The sequence below is a fragment of the Phalacrocorax carbo genome, chromosome 2, assembly GCF_963921805.1.
Source record: "Phalacrocorax carbo chromosome 2, bPhaCar2.1, whole genome shotgun sequence".
NCBI classification, from domain to species: Eukaryota; Metazoa; Chordata; class Aves; order Suliformes; family Phalacrocoracidae; genus Phalacrocorax; species Phalacrocorax carbo.
This window is the reverse complement of record NC_087514.1, coordinates 117,808,368-117,832,923: the sequence shown is the minus strand read 5'-3', so window position 1 is coordinate 117,832,923 and position 24,556 is coordinate 117,808,368. Positions and strand designations below refer to the sequence as shown.

The following is a 24,556-nucleotide window of genomic DNA, read 5'->3' as shown; positions in this document are numbered from 1 at the left end:
TGTCAAAACGGCTTCCAGTGATCTCACATCCCATTATAGCTTGTGTAAAACCTCTAGGGTAGCTGAAAACAGGAAGCAACTTCTAACCTGCCCTTTTAATTTTGCTTTTAACTTCCACCCACACATGTACCTCACTAACTCATCTAATCACACTTACTGTTTCCGCTGCTTTGTAAACATTTGTCTTAACAAGGAAAAATACTGAAACAAAATCAATACCTTTTGAGACTAAAAGAGTATTTGCAGAACAGCAGTTAATGTGGATTTCACAAACACACAGAGAAGCTGCTCTATTCAGTTCTTCTGACTGACTTGGAAATTACGTCTTCGTATACACGTCCCTAAAACTGACCAACACACTGTTGACCACACATTAGGAATGATACAAGAAAGTAACAAGTAAGTGAAACAACATACCAAAGGGCCCGTAGGTTCACTGCCCCTTTGAGCTAAGAATGCTGCTGTGACATTGCCTCCTATAAGCAGATAGAAATAAAATTGAGTTGCTACATCCATGACTTTCCCAGTCTTTCATTTTACTGAAATAGGTATCTTATCTCCCTTCCAACATCTAGCAAAAATCCAGACAAGAGAGTTACTTCAGAAAACACAGGAATCAATACCTTTGATTCCAATGTTTAAGTTGCAGAACTTATTTAAGATATATACATACATGTGTACGCATACATGCATGTATGTCTGTGCTTTTGAGATACATCTTCCGAAAACCCAATTTTCTTGGGAATGCCATCCTGGCACCAAAAAGTCCGAGATGTGTCAGAATTGCTACTTGGTCATTGGAAAGTATAGGCCTGGGGTTGCAGTACCAGGACTACGGGGAAGAACAGAAGCCAGGCAAAATCTAAAGAACAGTTTAACTTCTGATCAGTCATAGTGACTCAAGCCATAGGAACTGGAAAGAATTATTTCCATGAGTAGCTCACTATCTCATAAATGATACACATGAACGAGTTCAGTTTCAGTTTACTTGTAAGAAAACAGATTCCTGCTAAGCACACGTCTTTGACTACAGAGAGAATAATGTATGAAAGAGGCTACATGTTAAAAAAAACCCAAAACACCAAACCACCACATACAGAGAGATCTATCTTGGAGTTTGTTTCTTGTGCCTTAAGCCTATTTTGCCAAGTCTGTGCAGTATATGAACATTTACATCATTAACTCTTCTTCTTCTATCAAAAGGGAACTTTCTGAACACACTAGGGTTAGCTTAGCTATTTTTCAGGCCTGTATCACAGCAAATTGTGGCAGTGTGCACATTCCTAATGATGATATTCAGCAGTAATATTTTTTTTTCAGTAACCACTGGCTTAAAAAGAAATTTAACTATGAGGGCTAGATTCTGGGACAGACAGAAGACATCAAAAGAACCCAAACCAAAACACCACCAAAAAAACCCAGGATCAAAAAAATACATAAAAATTTTCAGTTGAATCAATGCCAACTATTATCGCTAATTTTTAGGAGATATGCAGTATATGAGCAGTGTAAATTGTTAATTCATGATGTGAGGAAGTAATTATGACTCTCTAACTGGGTACTTGTGGGTGATTCTTGTACTTTTAAGAGTACACCACATATACATAAATGCCAGGGAGTTGGACTCCATGGTCCTTATGGGTACCTTTCAACATGAGATATTCTGTGACTCTATTACCCCATTTAAACAAAGCTGTCAGGTTTGTCAAGCAGCCAAGTCAGTTTATTCTGCCATAAACACACACACAGAAGGATTTTTTTGGTAACAAACCACAGCCTCCAACCTGGGGCAAAGTCCACTGTTGCATAAAGACCTTGAAGAGCTCCACATCTCAGGTGAAACTGGCTTGCACCATCAGTTGTGAACAGTACCACCTCATCCCCAAGATGCTGGCGAAAGAGCTTCAGAAGGGAACGCAGATAGTCGTAGTCGCAAGCAAAGTAGCTTCCGTACTCATTCTCTACCTGCACAGTAAAAGCAAGTCCGTAAAGCAGTAGCCAATTTCAGCCTGCACCTGACACCAAAAATGGAAAGCTCAAATCCAACCACTCTCTTCCTTTGACAGCAATGATGAAAATGTCATTTTAACTCCAGACATGAGGAGTAAGAGAAGACCTTCTAGGCACTCGTTCCTCTCACCTGTATCTCACAGTGGTGCAATCATTATGTGGAGATAAGTCATTTTCCTACAAAATCACCCTCCACATGAAAATTTCTACCCTACCTACTTAGCAAAAGTGATCAAAACAGTCTCTGTTGAAAATTGAGAGCTATGACCCACCTCCCAAGAAGAATAATAAAACCACAGAACAGGTTGGGACATGATCAAAACCGCAGCAAAACTGGACTTTCAGAACAGACGCACCTACAAGGAACTCACATGAAGAGCAAAGCCCTGCAATAGACTCAAAGGACTGAGGGGAGGAGGACAACCTTGCTACTACTGAGAGGTACACATCTTGCCCTTTTCCCAAGGCAGTGGACTTTCAAGCTCCAGATCCAATGCCACGCACACCTGACCATTATTTCTGAAAATCCTGTTATAAGCATCTTATTTCTGCCAAGGAATAATTTTACCCAGTGCTTTTGCTCAACAGATAAAACAAATTGTTCAAGAACAATGATCTTGGGCATATTAGAAGGGTCTCCTATCCCATCCCATGCCAAGCAGTGAGTTTAAAAAAAATTAAACCAAAGCTTTTGTTATTGTCAAATACTAAGAATATGGAACAATCACCAGTGCACATCTGGAAGGAGTTTAAGAGAGAAGCTACTCAACATGAACGCACAATATTGTGTCCTGAAACATTTGCAGCTTAAGTTAGGTGCTAAGAACTAAAAAGCCTAAATTTTGAGGCCATGTGTCACAGGTTTTAGGCTTACTCCATACTGCTTTTGCTTCTATCTCCAGGTATCCTTATTCCCCTTTTCCCATCAGAGGATTTAGGCAATTGTAATGTATTATGACTTGATGTGAGAACTGGCATGAAACTCATTAAAAAATCTCCACAAGTTTCCTCTATGGCTTTCTATAGAGAAGGCAAGCGTTCTCTGAATTCTGGAAACGGTGTATTCGGTTCTTTAGCGTAAGGGATTTCATCAGAGTCTTTCAGCTACCTGAAACAGTTAAGGAACATCTGTGACATTACCACTTAATGCCCATGGAGTGTCTGCAAGAGCAATATAAGCATCCGTGCTGCTTGGGTTCATTTGATTTTCAGGAAGTTACCTGCACCATGATGATTGGACCTCCATTTTGATAGAGGTGAGGCCTCATCTTTGGCAAAAGGACACCCATCCATTTCTCTACTGCTGCCAGGTAATCTGTGATAGACAAAGCATAAATGTTTCACAACTTCTCTGCTTTTTTCTAGTTTTTGTTTTAAATTATATAGGGCTAGTTTTTAGATAGTGTTCTAAATATGTAAAGTATAACAGAACAGCACTTAAGGAACTGATGTGTTCTTATACTTGTTCATAAATGTCAGCTTCCAGTACAGTTTACTAAAATATAAAACATTTAAATACTGATGAACTTTGAAAAGACGAGAGACTTCAACACGTGTCACACAGATCGCCCTAATACATTTCAATGGAAAAACAAATTTGAATGATGCTATGAGCACTATTTTATTTAAATAGATCAGTTCTGCTCATTGTGGCATAAATTAAGTGAGATATGATACATAATCTTTGTCCCCTAATACACCACTCCAATAACCACATTAATCTGCCTCATCTCACCCCACCATGTCTGGTCCACAACTAGGTAGCACGTAAGAATGCTGTAACTAGTCCTGGAATTAAATGCATACTGACCAGCCAGGAGGGACCCTCACAGTGAGTGCCCAGCTGGCTGTTGCAAAACCAAAACACCTCAAAGCTAAGAGCTACCTGTCTTTTCCTCAATGGTGAGAATGATTTCTTTCTTGGCACCAGTTTTCATGAAACCTGTCAATAACTTGGAAAGTATCTACCCTGATTTCTTTGTTATATATAGTCCCTGAATGTACACATCTAATAGAAAGTATTGAATATTTTACTCACAAGATCACTTAAGCTGAAATACGAATTATCTAGCAATGGCCTCAAACAGCAAGTCACCTTCCTGCTAAAGTGTATTTTTGCTAGTCCTTTCTGACGGCTCTACCTGAATCAGAAGACCTGAGAACAATAGATTTCTTCTCCAACAGCCATGCAGGAAGACCTCCCTGGGAAAAGAAAGGGAATCACTTCAGTGACCATTTTTAGGAAGTGTAAGAAGAATTTAACCTTTTATCAAAACATATACTGAGACCTGAAGGTTGATTTTCTACAAGTAATAACTCCCAATAAAAAAGAAAAAAGAAAAAAGCTTGCATTATAAGAAGTCAGTGAGGACGCACAGATTTTAATGCATTAAACCAAGAGTCTTGTCCAAGGATACCAAGTACATTTGTCTACTTTAAGACAGAAATACTGGCATCAGATTTACTCTAGAAGTGAGATAACTGTTACAAAAGGCTGTACCATGTCCCATTCTGCACAGATGTAAGGTCCAGCTCTCAGGATAACCAGCAAACCGGTGTCATTAGCAAGCTGCAGGAAATACTCTAGATCTTTGTCACCAGAAAAATCATACACGCCCAGATGGGGTTCGTGGTAGTTCCACGGCACATACCTAAGAAGAGAGAAGATCACCTTCCATTAGGAAACTGAGGTTAAGCCAGAACTCCAAACAACTGTTTGCACTAAACACCCAGAGATCTGAATGCTGAGCACCAGAGACCAGTACTGCTCAGCTGGTCTTCAGATCAGTAAAATACAAGCATAACTCCAGGGCCTTTCTTCTGTGAGGTACTTCATATGGCAGAAGGTGTTAAAATTAATACTGAAATCAGGCTTAGTACTTTGTAGTATGTCTGCAGGAGTCCATATCAATGCATGAACAGATTTTGGTAGTGCCATTTTGAAACCATGATGTCTAGTCCAAAATCTAAGTACTTGACAGGTTTGATGTTAGCAAGTCAGCTGCCAGTTGTATAATGGTGTGAGGCTTGTGAAGACATGAGTACTGTAAACTACTCACGAAGGAGGCAGTCAGGAACAAGCTTGCCCAAAACAGTGCATGATTCTTTGCGAATTGATCACCCAGCTTGCACAGGAAACACCAGCTAGGCTGACAGGTCCGTGCTGCTGCTGCTATAAAGAACTTAAAAACGTCTAAGCCTCAAATGACATTGCATCTAAGTCCTGAAAGCTTTCATTGACCAGGAGCAACGCAGGTTCTGGAAAACCAGCATGGGAAGAACAGTCAAGTTAGAGGATGCTAAGGTGCCCAGGAACCTGGACAAAGTAAAACTTCATTTCAATCAAGTAATAAAGCTGCCAAACAAGCAGATAGCCATCTGAGAGAACACCCGTCTGCTACTTCCAGGGCATAGTAAACCACAACCTCACCACAGAACATCTCACAAAAGAAAAAAGTACACTTGGTTGCAAGACAAAGAAATGTGTCAACTATTATGTGTAGAGTTGTAGCTTACAGCCTGTGCTTGACCATCATGAAAGTTTTAGCTTGAGATAGTACTAAGTGGCAGTCGTAGCATAGACAGACATTAAAATTTGGGATGAGTACAGCCTGAGCAAGGATTCAAGAGAATGGGAAAACTCATTCTCCATGCATTTACTGTTTTTGCACATAGGTTTGTAATCCCTAAGAGAACTGTTGCCACTGCTCCAGAGAGAACAAATGTGAGAAAAGTTTGCAAAACCAAAACTGTGGCTAGTCAAGCAAAGATCCTCTCAGGCAACACTTTTCTTACTGTCTGGGTTTGTTTTTATGTTCCAGAGTTAATTTTGTATGAAGTACCCAAGAGGGAAAGAAAGTGCAAAAAACACTGCTTTCAATAAGCAAGAAAACAGGAATCCTCATGCACACACTACTGAAACAACCACAGACATACATGCACATGAATGACAAATACAAAAGCTGTCAACTTTCAGCAACATTAGTTAATACTGTAGCCTCAAACATGCCAAAAATCTTAAGCCTCTGTTTGAAAAGATAAAGCTTAAAATTTCTATGCCAGGATGGAGTCAAAGTAACACACTCAGGCATCAAAATGCAGATTTTCCCCTCTGTAATATATTTCTTTGTCAACCTGCTCTAATTTTTTCCAAAGCACATGATTAACTCACTTGTAGAACACACTAAATGTGCATTTAATTAATATATGAACCATGTGAAAATACATTTGACATTAATTTAATTCCATGCACTTTGTCTAAATTTCAAGCAAAGGAGCAAGCCAATTGCTGCCATTTAAGATCAAAGTAGATAAATTAGACAGTTATTTAAAACAAACAAATTACGCACCTACCTCAAAGAAGGCAATACCAGAGCATCACATTGTGCTTGCTTCCCCTGTTCCATACACCATTATGCAGGTTATCACGGCAGAATAATTTTAGTTTGCTCTAAGCCATAACAGCATTGTTATTTTCAAAACTATTGCTTAGAAATACAGAATTCTTTTAAGTCATAGGTATGTGGCTATGGATTTGCCAAGGACAGATAAACCTAACTCCATTTGTTCAAAGGAAAAGGTGCCTAAAGGATTAGAGAAAAGGAAAAAAGGTGATGTCTTGATTTAGCAAGGCTTGTGGTACTTGGCTGTATGATATCCCTATAAGCAAACAAGAAAATAAAAAACCCAGAGCCTAGTTGGTATAACATTAACATAGAATAAAAGTTAATCATAAAAGAATAACACACAATTTGCTGGGAAAGCAACAGGATATTTTGAAGAGTATTCCAAGTCTCTTTGGTAGGTCTAACTATATCCAAGGCTTTTATTGACATCTGGGTGATGTAATGCACAGCATGCTTTGTAAACAGGGAGCAGCTGCAAATCCATCGCTGAACACGATCAAAATTCTAAACAATTAATGAGCAACATGGTCTGCTATGAACAAGGAATTAAGAGTCATCACTTTTTAATTTGCTCTTGCATAGGACAAGGCAAAAAATACAAAATGAGAAGACATATGGAACTGGTATTAATAGGAAAAGGGTCGGCAGGTACCACTGAAAAGTACCGTCTGACTATGAATCACCCACATGACATTGCAGTAAGAGACAAAGCTCTTTCTGGGAGGAATTAACAAGGCAAGTTGATGTAGCAACTCATTCACTGAAAAATACTTCTAGCAGAGAGCTGCACCTGTTTGAGCTAAATAAAGACAACTAGGTATTAACTTCATAACAGTTTCTCAGTGCCTAAAATACTACTACAGAAAGACAGCAACTGCTTATACTCCTTTCTCTTTAGGTTACCAAAGGAGTTATAATTTACTTACCAGTTATAAATAGGTTAATATGAGAAAAGCATTCTAGCTGTAATTTAACTATACCTTATAAGCTGTTAGCTATGAAAATATACTCATTGAAGAATTTTGTGAATTTGTTCTAGAAACAAGCCTGAAGGTCTAACTGTGCTTAATAGTGTCTGAGGTGAGGACAAAAGGTTTTTTTCCAGCTCCCTTACATTCAAGATGGAAGAAGATAAATTAAAAAAACTGTTTCTGGAGGGATTTTTCTGTTGCCTAATGCTTCCCCACAAGGCTGGAAAACCAGCAGATTTTAGTGGAGAAGGGAAGAAAGTGAAGAAACAAATTTACGTGAAATGCTTTCTTACAGAAGGAGTCATGATATAAATGTATATTAAACACTGGTCTAAAAACTGTTACTAATACACTTTAATCCCCAGTATATTTTCTACAGCTCACAACATCCTCAAATTAAATCCATTTACACTGAAAGTGTTATTATTACCAAGTATAATTCCTGTACACACATTTATAGTCAGTTGTTAATGCTGTACTGCTTTAGCTACAGAATAATGAATTTATAAAGGAATGTCACATTCCTTTCTCAAATTTGAAATGTGGCATTTCTTCTGTATTTAGTAAGAGAGTAATACTCTCCATTTACATACAATTTCTAAGCTTTATCCTATAACCTTCCTTTTCTTTAAAAGTCAACAGTTTTCCTCTCCTATTTCAGAGAGATGCCAACAGGCAAAGAAAACCCCAGTTTAACTACCTTAATGTACAGGATAATTCTCTCTGTAATATCAGGGGTTTGGGTTTGGTTTGTTTTTTTGTTTGTTGGTTGGTTTTTTGTTTGTTTTAAATAGTGTGAAGTTAAATAGCTTGTACTAATTTCACAAATAATAAAGCAGCATTTTATACATGCTAGTTAAATTACACATTTATGAGTCTCTAGAAGAAGTAAATTGTGACTTTTTTTAAATTGATATTCTGAACAGCAGCTCCTTCTAAGAAAGAGGGAGTTTCTACAGGTTTACAGTTTTCTGCTCACTAGTCAAATACAGTAAAACAAATAAATCTCAACATTGTTTAACTTTCTGTAATCCTGTAATGTAACTGCCAATTCTTCCAGGAAGGTTCTCCCACCGATCTGTAAATCCGGTAAATATTTAGCCCCATCTAGTGGTTAATTGTTTATTTCCTCCATGCCAAAAAAAAAAAACCAAAACAAAACACTAACTTCAGTACTTTCCAGATGTCTTTGATAGCATTCATTTCTGGTTGGCAGACACAGTTCAGGAACTGAAAACAAGGACAGCTACCCTTGTGTGACCAGATGTCTCTGCATGCTGCTTGCTGAGGTCAGGAGTGGAGCTCCTAGGTACACCTCCATTATCTTCTGGGATGTCACACCAACCACAACATCAAATTTCAACCTGCTATTTGAGAAGTTTAGGCCTTGATATTTTAAGCTGTAATGCAAGATCAAGCTTCCTGTCACCTGTTTTCTCATATTCTGTTATTGCTTAAGATGCTCCCAGGTGCAGATGGTTGTATACATATACTGACTCCACCCATTCAAGAGTCCTAGATGAGCTGCTGACTCAGTCATTAGCTGCACAATGCATCAAGGCATAGCAAGTCTTTTGGAAATGAGGCTGCAGAGAACAGGAAGGAGAGCAGGTCTGGCTTTTGTTGACCACAAGGTATTCATGAGGACAATCCTTTAATAAGGGGATCCTGTTTCACTTGAAGTGGTAAGCCTCGCTGGAAGCATCTTGATAAGAACAAAGAAGGCTCCCATATATTTCAAGTTATAGCAAAACCCTTCCCTGTCTCATGGGAAAAACCCCAAGCAGCAAAATCGCAGTCTTCAGAAGTGGCCCCAAGGTTGTGAGTCCAACTACCACATTCTGCCAAAAGGTCTGGCAGTGCTGCTACCCATTCCAGAATGACTCCACACAACTGGTATCTCAGTCCCTTGCTAATAGTTTTACTGACCCAGGAGAGAGTAAGCAGAGAAAAGAAAACAAAAACAACCAAATAATCACCCAGACCAATTTCCACTTTTACCAAAACCATACAAAATCACAGCAGAGTTGTTTGGGGTAGCATGAAGATTTATTGCTTTATCTCAAATAACGAAGAGCAGTAAGGCTTGATTATCTACAAATGTCAAAGGAAAACAAAAGGGGTTTGGTGGGTGGGGGTTTTGAGGATTTTTTTTTTTAGCATCAAGGAAGAAAGAGAGGGAGATCATTGTAAAAGGAAAAGATGCATGGATTTGATTCTTGTAGAAAATGGAAGGCACAGGGGTACTTTCTGCTTGTAAGACACACATTTAGCAGCTATCTTTCACCATAGTAGAAAAAACCTAAAGGTTAGCAGCGGTGGGGGAGAAAGTTAAAGAATCCCAGTCCGCTCTACAAGATAGAAAAGGAGATAGTTAAAAAACCTGTTATCTGTCATGGATGATCCAGCAACAACACCTAAGGCCACAGGTCACAATCACAGGGCAACACTTCCTAGCTGTACCGTGCCTTCTGTGCCTGAAGAGAAACAACTCAGCCCTCCCAAGACCAGAGACCAGTCAACACCAGCAACACAAGACAATCTCCACTCCTTCCTGCACAGCAGAAGGACACTAATACAAAACAGTAAAGCACAGAATAAGACACCTCAACAAGTAAAAAAAACCCAAACCAACCACAGAAAAAAAAACCCAACTTGTTAGTGGGAGATTACAAAGGAAGAAGGAGGAAGCAACAGGAAGAAAAAAATACTCCACAGCAGTTTTGCAATTCAACAGCAATGGGGGAATTGGAAAGAAAAGATTCCTATCTCAAAAGACCAGTAATGCAGCAGTGACATGACCAGGCGATTTCAAAGAAAAAAGGAAGGGACTGCTTGAAAAAGCTGGAAGTGAACAGAGGGCAGTGAAGATATATGAGCGTTGGGAAGAGAAGGAAAATAAATCAGAGACATAAGGGAAGTATGAGACAACACAGGTCACAAGAGTCACAAAGCTGCTGCCAGGACTCAGGATGATCTCCAAGCCAGACATCAAAAGGTGTAATCTTTAGGTCCGTTTGAGATTACTTTTATTGCAACAAAAAATATTTACATGGGCAATTCCAGCAATTCTGTCCTAAACAAGTATATTGGTTAATCCCATTGTTCTGATGTGGGGGAAGATAGAACTTACTTGCTTTATTAGAAAATAACACAAGACACCCCAAAAACACCCAAAGAAAAAGTCACCACGTTATCACAACACAGGGAAGATCTTTAAGACATACAAAAAATAGAGAACCCTAAATTTGAAAAAAGCAGCTTCTTTTCTTTCCCTGCCATCTGTTCTTCACATACTAACCCTTACTAATCACATCCCCAAGGGTACAAGGTAACCCTGCAACTTGCAGGTCAAACAAAATACAGATTTCAAGAGAGGAGAAGGAAATATGGTGCAATGCTCCCCCTGAGCAAAATGCCCTGGCCTACAGGCTCTGCGCTGCCAAAACCAACACTGTCTGGCAGTCCACAGGACACAGGCAGGCTGTTTCAAAGGGAAGCTCTAAGCCTTGTAATGATTTAGGAAAGAAAAAAAACACACACATTTGGGAATTACAACCATTGCTTGAAAAGACTGTGCCTTATACTTTTCTATCACTCTTCTTCCCTTGTCAAGGAAGCTTTGGCAAGAATAAGTGTTAGCTACATTCTTTTTCCACCTGTACCTCATCTGTTGTAATACATACACAACCAGGTAAAAAAGGTAAGAAAGATGGACTAAAGGTTTGGTACATGTAACTGAAAGCTGTTTAAACTGGTTTTTTTTAAAGTAGTACACCTACTTCCCAACCATTTTTCTAAATTTAACACCCCTGGTGAAATAGCTTTAAATGTTACTGCAGCCTTTGCCAATGTTTTCAAGGCTTCAGGGCAATACAGCCTAGGCTGTATTAAGAGGTTATTGTCCCTCTCACCTCATCTGCCTTTTGACCAGAGACTGTGATGCCCTTGGCAGAGGCAGCTGCAAACATACAACTGTTTCACAGTTGCCAAAGTTCACAGTCCAACAATTTATTTCAGGTCACATTTGCACCCTGGGCTGTGAAGCAAGAGGTGTTGCCTCTCAGCGGGGGAGTAGTGTTAGGAATAACGTGCCCAGTTGTCCCACTCTATGCTGTTAGAGGTCATCCTGTACCACCCTTCACTTCTCCAGAGCTTTCTTACCTATTACTTAAAAATTAACAACATGTAACAATGGTAGCATTCCACTTAACTACTTCTCATGGATCTCCCAGAACTACAAATCACTTTGAAAGTCACAGCTACTTACGTTTGAATGGCGTCGAGCCCTGCCATCTTCATCTTCAACAAGCGGTCCCTCCAGTAATACCGGGGCACCCGTGAGTAATGAATGCTACCTGAGATGTAACGGAAAGGTCTCCCATCCTTGACAAAGCAGTCACAGTCATAATCAATCCCAAAACTCCTCTGGGGTATATTCTGCATACAAAAAAACCAAAAACAAACAAAACAACACCACAGTATAATCTTTCTGCCTTGAAAGACAAGAACAGCCTATACAACACCTGTGGGCTGTCCACAATAAAAGGTACAATCATGTTAAAACATCTGATGGTGACTGGCTCTCCACTAGCTACATATAAACCCACTTGAACCTAACACACAAAGGACTATAATACATCTGCCAATCACTCAGCAATGACAGGAGACACTACTACACCAAAACATGCTGCATGCATTCTCCACTTTTAACGAGTAAATAGTACCATCTTTCTACAGTGACACATTTTGCAGTTGCTTACACCAGTGCGAATGATGAGGAATTAATTAGGGGAGATATGGCAAGTGTCAACACTTCACACTCAATGCTTCAACTTACTAAACTGTTGGAAAACAACCCTAATTCCAACTTAATGTCACACTCAAGTCTAGAAGAAAAAGCCAGCTGAGAGCTTCTGAGGAACAAACGCCATATTCTAATTGCTCTAGGGCACCGATACATACAGGTTTGAAAGCTTAGTTTCTAGTAAGTATATAACTGTTTGACAGATCAGTCTGGCGAACTGCATACTTTTATTTAAGTCACTAAAAATTAGTCAGTTTTGGAGAAAGTCCTACTTTCAATACTCTTCCAGCTAAGCACACCCAAACCAGTGAACTTAAAGAAGCAGGTAAATTAAGAATAAGCATCTACGCTTCCTAGCCTTTGGAAAAATACCGTAACTTCAAGAGCATGGGATTACTCCTCAAGTGAGCCTATGATCTTAGTAAGTTTTAAACTACTGTGACCAACATACTACTTTTGCTTGCTAAAAACAAGGAAAACCAGACTTTTTTTAAGTGCCTGGCCCTATGTATTTAAGAACCTTTAGCCTCCTGCTTTTGTTTTTTTGTTTTTTGTTTTTTTTTTTTTAAAACAAACCTTAACATCTTGCATCTTCCATGTATCTTTGGCATCCCTGTCACCAGTACTACTTTCATCTTCCACACACCACTGAATAGTTGGTTGCTTGTCTTCATGTTCTATGACTTGCATTTTATCAGTCACCACTGAGTGCATTACAAAAAAATCCCTTCAATAAATCAGTAGGGATTGATGAAGTAAAATGATCAGTCAGTAAATGCAATCAGTTAGCTCTCTGCACCTATCAGAAAATAAGTCCTAAGTCAACTAAACAAACCTCCTTGGACATTATAAGAGTCCAAATGAAACACACCTTTCAATAGCGTAGATTAAAAGCTGTTGAAGGACACTGGCCTTGTTCTTGAAAAGATGGGCCTTGGCCAGGCCCATATTGAGAAGAGGGCTTAACAATCAGGAAATTGATTACACAAAACAAAAGCAATGAGATTAGAAAGGCAAGAGAGACGTAGACTACCATACAAGCCCAGGCAACCCCCACTACACGAGAGCCATCTACCATCTGAGGAAATCTGCCCAGAGATTAAGTAGGGACCAACAGACCACGCAATTTTGAAGAACATTCCCATTAAACCACTTCTGTTAACTGCTGAACAATTTTGTGTGTATGGCTACAGGTAAAGAGAAAGCAATGGAAAAAGTTAAATACAGCAGGCATGTATAACCATAAAGCTGCAAGTATTGAGACTCCTGGCCAACAACTGGACACAGCTGCCAACCAAGACCACACAATAGTACAAAGGAAAAAAAACCCAAACCAAGCCAGACGACACTCTCCTGAAAACTGGAAGATGAAACTGCTGAGTAAACATGTTTATCCCTAGGAAGTCTACAGCGTGTGGCAACTGCAATAAAGGCATTTCTTCGCAGAAGAATAAAGTTGTGGGAAATGTCTTAAATGCACATAGCAATCCAAAATGTTGTGCCAACAGTGAACAAGTGAAATTGTCTGTGTGGTAGACATGTAAGAAAAGAGGTGAGAAGATACAGCCCAGCGCTGGCAGGGAAACGAGAACTGCAAAGGACTGCATAGGGGAAGCTATGTAAGCCCTGATCCCACAAACATGATCTCCAGAGGTTCCTTCCAACCCCTACCATTCTGTGATTCTGTGTGTGAAAGAGTTCCCTGGAAGTTGAAATAAATCTTGACTAAACAAAGGTATGGTTGTGCCAGGTGTCCACAAAACCAGGCCCTTACAGAGCTGAGAAATACAAACCAACTGCTCTGGAACAAAAGTAACTCAAAGGCTGGGATTGTCCCTGGGAAATTATGTTGTAGCAACTCCCGGCTGTTAAACCTCAAATAAAGTACTGCAGCAGAGGAAGCACAGGTATCTACCATCTGCTTACCTTCCTTTCAATTCAAATCTGGTTTTTAATTTATAACCCGCATCTTGATTCCTGCGCTAGGACAGAATTGTCTACCCTCTAAGGAAATCATTCACCCTAACGAACAACAAGCAGATGTTTCACATTCTTCAGATATTTTTTACTCTAGGGCACTGTGACAAGCTGCTACATTAATGCAAAACCCAGTGCTTCAAAATGATCGTGACTAAATGAAACTCAGAACCCAGGTGCAGTAACGCAATTCTGCAATATTAAAATAAAGCATTAAGTAATAAAGCATGTTAAAATGCCATTATCCCTAGAAATAAAGGAGAGTCAAATAAATTGCTCTTGTTTCCCTCTGAAAGAGGATTTTAATCCCCTCACTTAGACTAACCATGTCAAGAGGCCTATGGAAAAGACACTTGCTCCATTTATGGCAGATAACTATTGAGAGACACTGAACATTGAATCAACTGTTTACATAGCTCCACTCTGGGGACAGACACCTCTGACAGAGAAACAAGAATTTCTTAAAACAATGAAAAGAAGGTATTAATTATGAAAGTGATCATCACCAAACAGGTTACCATTTAAAGGCCACACCTTTAAAGCTGGGACCAAAATTTTAAATCACCTTTGTTACACATACACTTCCTGATACAGTATTATTACGGGGGCAAGCAGAGGGAGGAAGCTTCCATAGTACTTACTCTGATTCACCTCATTCATTGCCCACTAGTAAACAGACTTCCCTTCATGATCAATTATTCAACATTCTTTTATTGTCAGTGCACGTCTCTACCCATTGCTTGTGGACCAGAGCTTGCAATGAAAACAAAACACGTCTCATCATGAATTTATGTCTGGCTCTGCCAGTATGGTATACTCACAGTTGTGAAGATGCAGCAGGAATGAATTCCCTCCATCTCCCTAGAAGATGGGGTAGTGGGTCTGCTAGTTTGCTAAGCAGATCCAACAGACACAAGAACTACACTGTTTAGGATACCAGTTCATTCATACCACATCATATTTAAGCCCAGCTGAAAAGTCAGACCCTTAGAGGCAATGGTATAATGTTGCATCCTACATACTCTGAACATACTTGCAGGGAAATGGGAAGAATTAAAGAATTTGTCCTTTTTTAAATTAAGTAAGAAGTTATTTTTGCAACCTTACATGCATTAGAAAATGTTGAAAGAGCATTATCTCCCGACATAGAAAAAAAGTCATAGCTTCAACACAGAAAACTATTTAACAATGGGTAGAATCTCTTATTCTCCAAATTCACAAAACAGGTTATTTTTCTTATTTGGAAAGCAAACAACTGTGGATACAAATCCTCACGGAACCCCTCCACCTGTGAAGATTTCTAGCATCTATTATGTAGACCATTCAAGAACAGAACATCTCTTTCTCTACCCCAAAGCTTAAGTATCAAAATTGAGAACTTCAAACCACTCATTTTCTCCTGCCCCTTCCAAAAAAAAAAAACAAAACAACTTAGTATCCTTTCTCTGCCCTTGCAGTGGTTCTTTTCTCTGTATCACATCCTCATCTTTTCAGCCTGCACCTCTTCCCCCTAGTAGGCATTAGACAAATTAGCCTTACCTTTCTCACTTTCCACCATGCCTCTCAGCAGCAGTGGCCTAGGATTCTCCAAGACTAGTCAGATTTATTATCAGTAGCTTTTTGTTGGTAAATAGAATTAGTGTGTTAAAACTATTCAGCATATACTGCTAAAATAAATATTGGTCCAAAATAAAAGGTCATTAGAGGCATCTTTCTTGATAAGCAAAGTTTTATTAAATCCCAACATTTAAAGCATTTGTTATACCACAATTTACATATTTTCAAGTCCGCTCTATACTGATTATATAATGTAATAAATATAATTTTGACAAAGTGATGTTACTATTCTATTCTGTTATTATTCTGACAGCGATTTACTCTCCACCCCACCTGCCACAGTGAACTGGCCTTTTATAGGAAGAAATATATGTTCATTTAGTTAACTTCTGAAGATCAAATACATTCCACACACACAGACATACCAAAAAAGATTGCAGAAAAAAAATAATCAAGAAAATTAAAAAATAAGCAGCACGGCTATTTTTTTCATCTGGAATACTGAACAGAGGTCTAAATCATGCACATTCGAATCGAATTGGAGAAGTATAGAAAAAGCCTTGAAGGACAATTAGGTATGTCTGTCTTGGATTTTAGAAAAGGTTAACTCCTCTTCAAAAAGAAAGTTGATCTAGGATACTTTCCATTCATACTTTAAAAAAAAGGAAAACAGGGAAAGGCTTTCAAGTGTTTTGGCACAGAAAAAAACATTAAGTGATAACTAATCATAAAACAAAAGCCTTCAAAGGGAGGGAGTTAAGGAAAAAACCCACAAGATCTAAATTACATTGGGAGAACTCAATAAACTTATGAAATGATAATATGACCACTCCTAAAAGGATAGTATGTGTTCCTAAAAGGATAGTATCTGTTCCTGAAAGGATACACAAAGTTCTTCAAAGAGGGGCACATACAAATTAATGAAGAAGTCATCTATGCATCCCTGAGACACAAGGGCCATTTCAGCTAGGTTTTTGCACACATTTGGAATGAATGTGAAAAGAAATAACAAGCATAGGGAAAAAAGAAAAAGAAAAAAAAGAATACTAGCAACTCACTGGGAAACTAACACCATCAGTCCCACAAAAGCTTCATGATAAGGAAACATGCTTAAAAATTAGTCTGAACACAGTAAAAACCCTCAGCCTAACAAATGAAGAGCATCCCAGACCACTGGCCTAGAGGGAATACTCTGCACTGCTAAACCCAGAACACAGCTTTTAGCTGAAGGCATTTTGATAAGTAAACAGATGGTTCCAAGGATATCAAGGTTCTCTCTACGTAAGACCATCTGACACTATACCACTGACATCCTCAAAAGGACCCCACGCGGGCAGTGCTAGTTACAAGTGGAAACTTTAGGATACTTAAGCAGATGTTATTGCACAAGCATTAAAAAAATTTACAGAATTGTAGGTGCTGGGAAACAGAAATTATCTAGTCTGGCAAGCAGAGAGCCTGGCTGGTCAGGTGTTCAGTGTTCAGACTAAAAAAGAACTGACTTCTCCACCAACCTTCCAGTGCACGTAACACATTCACAGTATTTCTCAATACTCCTGTGAGTAAAAATGCAAGGTGTTTGTACAGAGGAACAGGATACAAAAACAGCTTAGCAGTTAGAAACTGCCTGCAGGGGCTGAAGGGAGTGAATGAAGTGAAACTTCAAAATTTCACTCACAGAAAAACCTCAACTTTTCAAAGCCTACAGTACTCTTCAAATACACCCCCACACACCTCCTGCAAAATGAGAACAGGAGCTGAGAAATAAAGCAGAAGTCTGTCTGGTTCAGGATCACACAGGAAGGCAGGAAAAGACTGAACAGCGCAGTTCTGGTCTTGCCATCCTCAGCCTCCTGTGTGAGCACTGGTCTCTTTTGCACCACGCTACACAGGTCTGCCTGAGAGGAACCTAGGTACTGGTGGGCAGAAAGGCAGAGCAAGGGAGACCCTGTGGCCACAGCTGGAGACCTCAGAGCCAGAGGCAGGATTCCCAGACTTGTATTGTTCATGGTGTTTCATGGAGCAACACTGAGGTGGAAGGGGAGGAGAGAGGAAGATGTACAGAAGTCAACTCTTATCAGCCTGGACAATATACACAGCTTAATTTACATCCTGGCTTTCTTAGATGAACACAGAGATATGAGAGCAAGAATGTTTTTATTAATATAATTCTGGGAAATCTGAGACATTAGAAAATATTGTGTTAAGCCCTTCTAAGAAAAGACAGAGAAATCCTCCATCCCTCATTATCCTTTAGCAGTTATTCTGCTATAGGCCTATCAGACAACCAGGACATTGATGCACAAGCGCTATTACAGAAAGTCACCTGCTGCAGAGTTTAATCTTAAAAAGGACACTGTTTACTTGAAATATGAAAACCTTAAACAAAATTCAAGCATTAACCTAGCTGCATTGTTTTCAAATAGCATCTCCTTCCTCTTGCAAGACAAAAATCACAGAAGAGAAATTAAGCATAAAGAAAAAAATACACAATGAAAAGAGACTGAGTATTTCAGCTTTGGATTTTGTGCTTTACTCAGTAACTGTGCTTAGGCAGCAACAGAAGTTCTGTAAGTTACAGGTTTTGTTTCTCATTTGCTTTTATGAGCTATTTTCAGTAACTACTAGATGCCCAGTTATTCTGGGGAAAATGCCTGCAGAAAGACAGCTACTGTCACACCATTTGATATCAGTGTCCACAGCTTTTTAACTGGAAAAAAAAATTGAATTTCAGGAACTGATGCCTGGCACCTTGCTGTACCAGTAAGCAGCTCAGACTGAAAGCCCTAGCGCATGCTGCAGACAACACAATAAAGATATTCAGCCTCAGTAAAAGACCCAAAACTATTCCCTTCCCAAAACATTTCCAGTATAAGGCTTCTACAGTTTACATACTCAGTGGACACTCTGTGGTCCCTTCCTCAAAACATGCGTGAATGATTTCACTGCAAGACATCAGAACTTCACCTGTCCGAGATTTGGTAAGGCAGCTGCTTGATGGATAATAAACAATGGAACATGAAGTAGCAGCAGGACACAGGTATTACTAAACATGCACAGGACACACATTATCTCCATGACATCAGTGTTATCTTTAAATGCAGAACCTCAATAATAATGAACTCAAAGAGTTAATTTCTTCAGTATATTAACATGCCCCCGATTTGTTTCATATGCCCAAGATACAGTTAGTGTTTTCTGCCCAGACTTAACAGAACCTGCTGAAGTCCACCCTAACTCATCTTCTCTGGCTTCCCTGAAAAAGGATTTGCTTTCAGAGCAGAAGAGCCGATATACTGACCAAAAAGGAAGGCAGAAGCCTGTCAAATGGAAAACTTCTCAAAGAGAACGTAGAATTATCTCTGTTATTTCAGCTCTGCTGCCCAGCCTCATGGGTATTCCGAAGTACATTGTCCCTGGGCTGACATAGACAAAGGTGTTCTGCCCAACTTTATACAAGCCAACAAAGAAGGGATTCAGAAAATAAGCCCCAGCATTTAGTGGGAACATCTGCCCTCCGTGAGTATGGCCAGAGAGAATTAAATTTATGTCTGGTCTCTCCTGAAGGGCCCACTTTGCAGCAATCGGCTGATGAGCTAACAGCACTATTGCATGCTCACTGCTACAATCTCTGAGAGCTTTTCTTAAGTCCATGCCATGCCCTGAGTAGCGCAATACATCTGCTTCAATATCGTCAACGCCAGCCAGACAGAACCAGTCATCAGTGCTCTTCGGTGAAACAATCTTCACATTCTCATTATGTAGTGGCCGAATGTTAAACGATTTTAACAGCTCAAACCAGTTGCTAACATCTGATGTGTAGTACTCATGGTTTCCTGTGACAAAGTAAGTCCCCAAAGGGGAGTTAAGTTCTCCAAGAGGCTCAACAGCAGGTCGTATGATCTCTGCCTCAGAGTCAGTCAGGTCCCCGACAATCACGGTGATATCTGGTTTCAAAGCCTTAACCATTCTCACAATCATGGCGAGCTTGGTCTTCCCAACTGTAGGCCCCAGATGGATATCTGAAAGCAACACCACTTTCAGATTATTCATTGTTGAGGGCAGCTTGTGAACTGGAACCTCCACCGAATTCACTGTGGGAGGCCGGGAAGCATTTAACAGCCCGACAACAGTCAGCACAACCGTCAGCATGACTGCCAAAACTGGTTTCATCGCTGTTCTGCTGTTCTTGTTGCCAGTGCCTGCCTTAGCACCTCTCCCAGCCAAGAACTTGTAAGCCTGCTCTACAGACCCTAGGGTGAAGAGGAAGAAGATAAGAATGATATAGGCCCCCAGGCAAGTGTAGGCGGCTAAAGAAAAGAAATACGGCTCTTCTGCGACAAGAAATAGCAACGTAAAGAAGCTTGAGTGAGCCAAAGCCAGAAACATGAACACGGCTATTTTCCACGGCATGAAACAGAAGGAGCTGGCAGCTGAAGACCTGGCGAACGCGGTGACTGTGCTTCTCCACACGTGAAGCGATCCTATCAACATGAGCGCGTTAGCAAACAGCGCCATCTGCAGCCTCAGAAGCCAACGCCGCGTCCTGAGCTCGAGTTGTTCTGCCAGGTAACTCCGCGATAGCATCATGGAGAAGAAAACCACTCCTGCAGCCACTGCAGCCTTGGCTTCAAGGGGCAGTTGCTTGAAGGAGATCATCTTTGCTTCCTGACCGTTCCCTTCTGTTCTGCAGAAGTCTCCAGTAGGCAATAGTGTGGTTAGGAAGGGATGCCTTGGGTCAACAAAGCCTGCAACCAGGAACCAGTATCAGCCGTTTTAAAATATTACACACATTCCCTTTTTCCCAGACTGCCATACAGGACTGTTACTCTGTACATGCTACCCAGGCCACTGGGTCATGCAGAATCACTATCATAAAGACAGGGAGGAGATTTCCGGGTGTGGAATAAATCAGACAACTGAAAACACCAGATTCTGTCAGCCCACCTCTGAGCTCCCTGCCTGCCTTCTTCAATGACTCCTCCCCCTTTTTTTTTTTAATATGCTATTTCCTCATTAGGACTTCCTTATAGTAGATGGCAATAGATCACAACAGTGATACAATGAGTGCTTGAAACAATCATTATAGTATTTGTAAACAATCATTATAGCATTTGTAAACCCCATACATGTTCCGTGACTAAGCTGCTTCTGCTGCTAACTTAGCACACACGTTTTCTGTTGTTCTCAAGCATTGGGCTCCACTTCAAAAGCAGGTATCACCCTACATCATTCTTACTGAATGCAAGAGGTTCTGCTAAGAGGTACTACAGCAGCAGTGAAATCCCCACTGGAATAACTACCAGATGCAGCTGCAGTCCCAGAAATTGCAGATGATGTATCAACAGATATCCTTGCCTCCAGCTGTGAATAAGACCTCCCCAAAGCCCTCAAAATCGGTAGAACCAGTGAAACCCACATTGTGTTTTGCTACTCACTTCCCGCTCCCTTCTACTACATGTACAGTTCCCAAGACTCAACACTTCTTTTAGCATATCCTCGTCTACCAGGATGCAATTAAGCTGAAAAGGGATTAAAACATCACACACTGTGCTCCTTCAGAAGCGAAGGGAGCACTAAGACTAATGCATCTCTACTCCCAGATTGAAAATAAATAAGAAAGCATCAGTTACGCTTGAATTGTACTGGAATTCCCGGTTTTGTTCTGTATTTTGCTCAGAGTTCATAGTGTTCCTACTTCCTACAGTTTGCACATTTCTATTTAAAATAAACCTACTGTTCTATTCTAACCACAGTTGAAAAAAAGTTTGGCTGGTCTTTCATAACATATAATAGAAACCAAGACAGAGATAACTACCTTATTTAAAGTAAGTGTATGTCACTGCATGGCTTTCAAAACACTTCCTGTCTCTCAGTCCACACTTATCTAGAGAAAAAGTAAGCAATCATTACAGCCAAAGATATCCCAGAACTAGGGCACAAAAGCAGTCTTGTAGGGCTCTGCAATGAGCCTGAGCCCAGAAGCCTACAAACCCAAGTCTGACAGGTTGCTTATCTGCAGCACATACTTTCCCAAACTAATTTAAAAGAACATTAGCACCTCTGTGATGATAGGACCCCACTATATTTTGAGGACCAGACCAAGTTTTAAGACCCCTTCCCTTATTGCTTGGCTAGGGAACTGTGGGTCGACAGAGAAATTGTGCCTCCCAGCTTCAGTTCCTCAAGGTCTCTCAGCTGTTACAATGCTATTAAAAGAAGAGTGTTATTTTACACACACGCCTCTAGAGAAAACAAAGATACAAAGGTAAGAGTATAAGAAATGCCCTACTGGTCTCCATCCACAGTTTCTCCAGAGAGCAGGCCGTATTCTGTCTGGACAACAGCAATAAGAAACACTGACCCCAGCCACCGTCTGCGGTCTGCTTCCTTCCTACTCCTCTAGCAGACAAAGCTGTTAGATTAGGGATGCTGGAAGCCAAACCCTTGCCTAGTCATTTTTGGATGTTGTTTATGAAACCCATTTATTTTAGTTTAGCTTCTACAACCTCCTGTAGCAACAAATTCCTGAAATTCACTCTATACTTCAAGTATTTTATCTGTTTTAAACTAATCTAAGCAAATCCACCAAGTGCCCCTCTTCTAATACTACAAAATTTGGTGAGTATTGGTTCTCCACTCCTCTTACTCACCCCTTCAGAATTTTTAAAGTCTTGGCCATAACTCCACACTCCTGAGAAACCATACTCGTTGTCAACCAAGCTTTCCTTTGATAAAGGTCTCTCACAGCTTTAACCACCTGTGCATCATTCAATCAGCAACATCTCTCAAGATAATGCTAACATTCTGCTTCAAACTCAAGGAATAAGCAACAAGGCATAGCTCCCACAGTAACTACAAAGACTAAGGATTTCCCTAGGCCCCCAGTTAGGCGGGAGCACAGCGTGCCACTGGAGAAAGCACCGACCAGTTGATGCTGAACCAGGGCAGAACAGGAAAAACTCCTCTCCCTCGCCCCAGGAAGAGTAAGTTTTCCCATGGGACCTGCTAACAGACTCTCGGTGTCAGGTGTCCGCAGCTCGATTTCCGCGACCCCCCCCGCCGCCATAGGTTGCTTCATGAGGCCTTGCAATGCGTTATTCCTCGGCGCGGAGCCTGAGCGGTGGGAGGAGTGCAGCACCGCCCCGGCCGGCGGGCAGCGACCCCGGCCACCCCCCCCCACCCTCCCCGAAACGGGCGGCACGGCTCCCCGCCGGGGCGGGAGGGCTGCCTCCGCACACACCGGCGAGGCCGAAGGCCCGGCGCGGCGGCGGACAGGCCTCCTCACGGGAAGGAGGCCGTTTCCTCCGGGGGCGGGTGGGGGAGGCCCCCTACCAGCCGGGAGCCAGGGCCACCCCCAAGGGGCCGCACGGCGCAGCCCCCCGCCGCCGGGGAGCGGGTACCCTCAGGGGAGCAGCGGGCGAGGGGACTCACCGCCGCCCGGAGGAGCGCCGCCAAGCCGGCGAGCGGGAGCAGGAGCCGCAGCATGATGGACGGCGGCGGCAAAGAAGGAAGCAGCAGCGGAGCGACCGCTCCTCAGCCCGGCGTCCCGTGATACGGCGCCGTCAGCTGAGGGCCCCGGTGGGCCGGGCCGAGCCCGGCCTGCCCCGCCCCGCCCCGCCCCGGGGAACCGCCTGGCGCAGGCCAGGCACCCCCCGCCTTCCCACCGGCAGCCACAGCACTGGCGCTCTGCCATTGATATCCCGAAGAAAATAGAATTTTCTTCGGAGTAATAGTAATGAACCACGTGAGCCTGGCAAAACAGAATTTGGCGGCCCGAGAGGGGGGGCTGAGAGATAGAGAAGCGTTTGTTTTCCGACTGTATCCTTGAGGAGAGCTGAGAGACCGATGGGAGGGAACATCCCGCCTCAGAAGACGCTGAGAACTGGGTGACAAAGTGTATAGTCAAGGAGAACAACTAATTGGGACGTTGATGAGATCTAAAACTAAGTGTCCTTTAGGTGACCTATCCTCGTTATAATACCAAAAATCACACCCACAGGCCAGAAAAACTTCTACTCAAATAAGCCCCTCACTCTCCGAGGATGCGTGGTAAATTTAAAGGCAACTGTGCCTTTAACTTGAAATGAGAAAGAAATTAACCAATTATGAGCTGAGGGGTGTGAATATCAGCCATGACCGACACATTTAACAGTATAAATGCCTTTCTCGGGGAGGCGTGCTAGCTGTGCGGGTTACCACTCAGCTCCCATCTTTGCGGAAAAAATATTCGAATAAAACACCTCCTCTCTGTGTGTAGTTCGGCGTTTTGCACATCGGGCGAACGAACCCGCTTTTGATGATAACACCGTGAGCGCCCGGCCCGGCCGCCGCCCCCTGCCCTCGCCTCCCGCCACGCCACACGCTCCGGTCCGGCCCAGGCCCGGGGACTTGCCCAGCGACTCAGAGGGGACCGAGGAAGCCCCCCTCCAGCCCCGGCCCCGCCACCTCGGCTCGGCTGAAAGGCCCCGCACACCCCCACCCACCCCACCCGACCCCACCCCACCCCGAGGAGGCGGGAGATGCGTCTCCCAGTGTACAGGCCGGCACCGGCGGGGCTGAGGCTGCACACCGCGACGCCGGCGGGACAATAAGGAGGTGGGAGGTGGCCCTACACCCGTTCCCACCATGCGGCCAATTCCTACATCGTGTGCTAGGAGGCTTTAGAAGGAGGACGACAAAATCCAGGGCAAGAGGGGAAAAGGGAACACGCCAAAACGGAAAGGGGCAGAGGCAAAAAAGGGACATCCGTACGCAAGCACCCACCCCGGTGGTAACCGAGCCGGGCTCTGCTCAGCTTCCAGGGCCAGGCACCTCACGGGTGGACC

The 24,556-nt window shown here is 41.9% G+C and overlaps 2 protein-coding genes across 2 annotated transcripts in view; both read right to left on the bottom strand.

The window, feature by feature from the left end:
- GLB1 (galactosidase beta 1) overlaps nt 1–23,284 on the bottom strand; it is a 47,320-nt gene extending 24,036 nt beyond the window's left edge. Inside the window, exons 1-7 of the mRNA XM_064444027.1 lie at nt 23,163–23,284; nt 11,658–11,827; nt 4,511–4,661; nt 4,152–4,212; nt 3,231–3,325; nt 1,785–1,965; nt 418–476 (exon numbers count right to left, since the gene is read on the bottom strand). Of these exons, the coding sequence (XP_064300097.1) occupies nt 418–476; nt 1,785–1,965; nt 3,231–3,325; nt 4,152–4,212; nt 4,511–4,661; nt 11,658–11,827; nt 23,163–23,216 (771 nt within the window). The 5' untranslated portion in view covers nt 23,217–23,284. The remainder of the gene's footprint in view (nt 1–417; nt 477–1,784; nt 1,966–3,230; nt 3,326–4,151; nt 4,213–4,510; nt 4,662–11,657; nt 11,828–23,162) is intronic.
- Nucleotides 17,867–23,276, bottom strand: TMPPE (transmembrane protein with metallophosphoesterase domain). The gene is made up of 2 exons (XM_064444028.1): nt 23,163–23,276; nt 17,867–20,476 (listed from the first exon to the last, which is right to left on the bottom strand). The coding sequence occupies exon 2, from the start codon at nt 20,385–20,387 to the stop codon at nt 19,068–19,070; it is 1,320 nt and encodes a 439-aa protein (XP_064300098.1). The 5' UTR covers nt 20,388–20,476; nt 23,163–23,276; the 3' UTR covers nt 17,867–19,067.
- Nucleotides 23,285–24,556: the final 1,272 nt, after the last annotated feature.

Bases quoted from the DNA above. Each gene is read 5' to 3' on its own strand.
- TMPPE (XM_064444028.1), bottom strand. From the start codon at position 20,387: ATGATCTCCTTCAAGCAACTGCCCCTTGAAGCCAAGGCTGCAGTGGCT.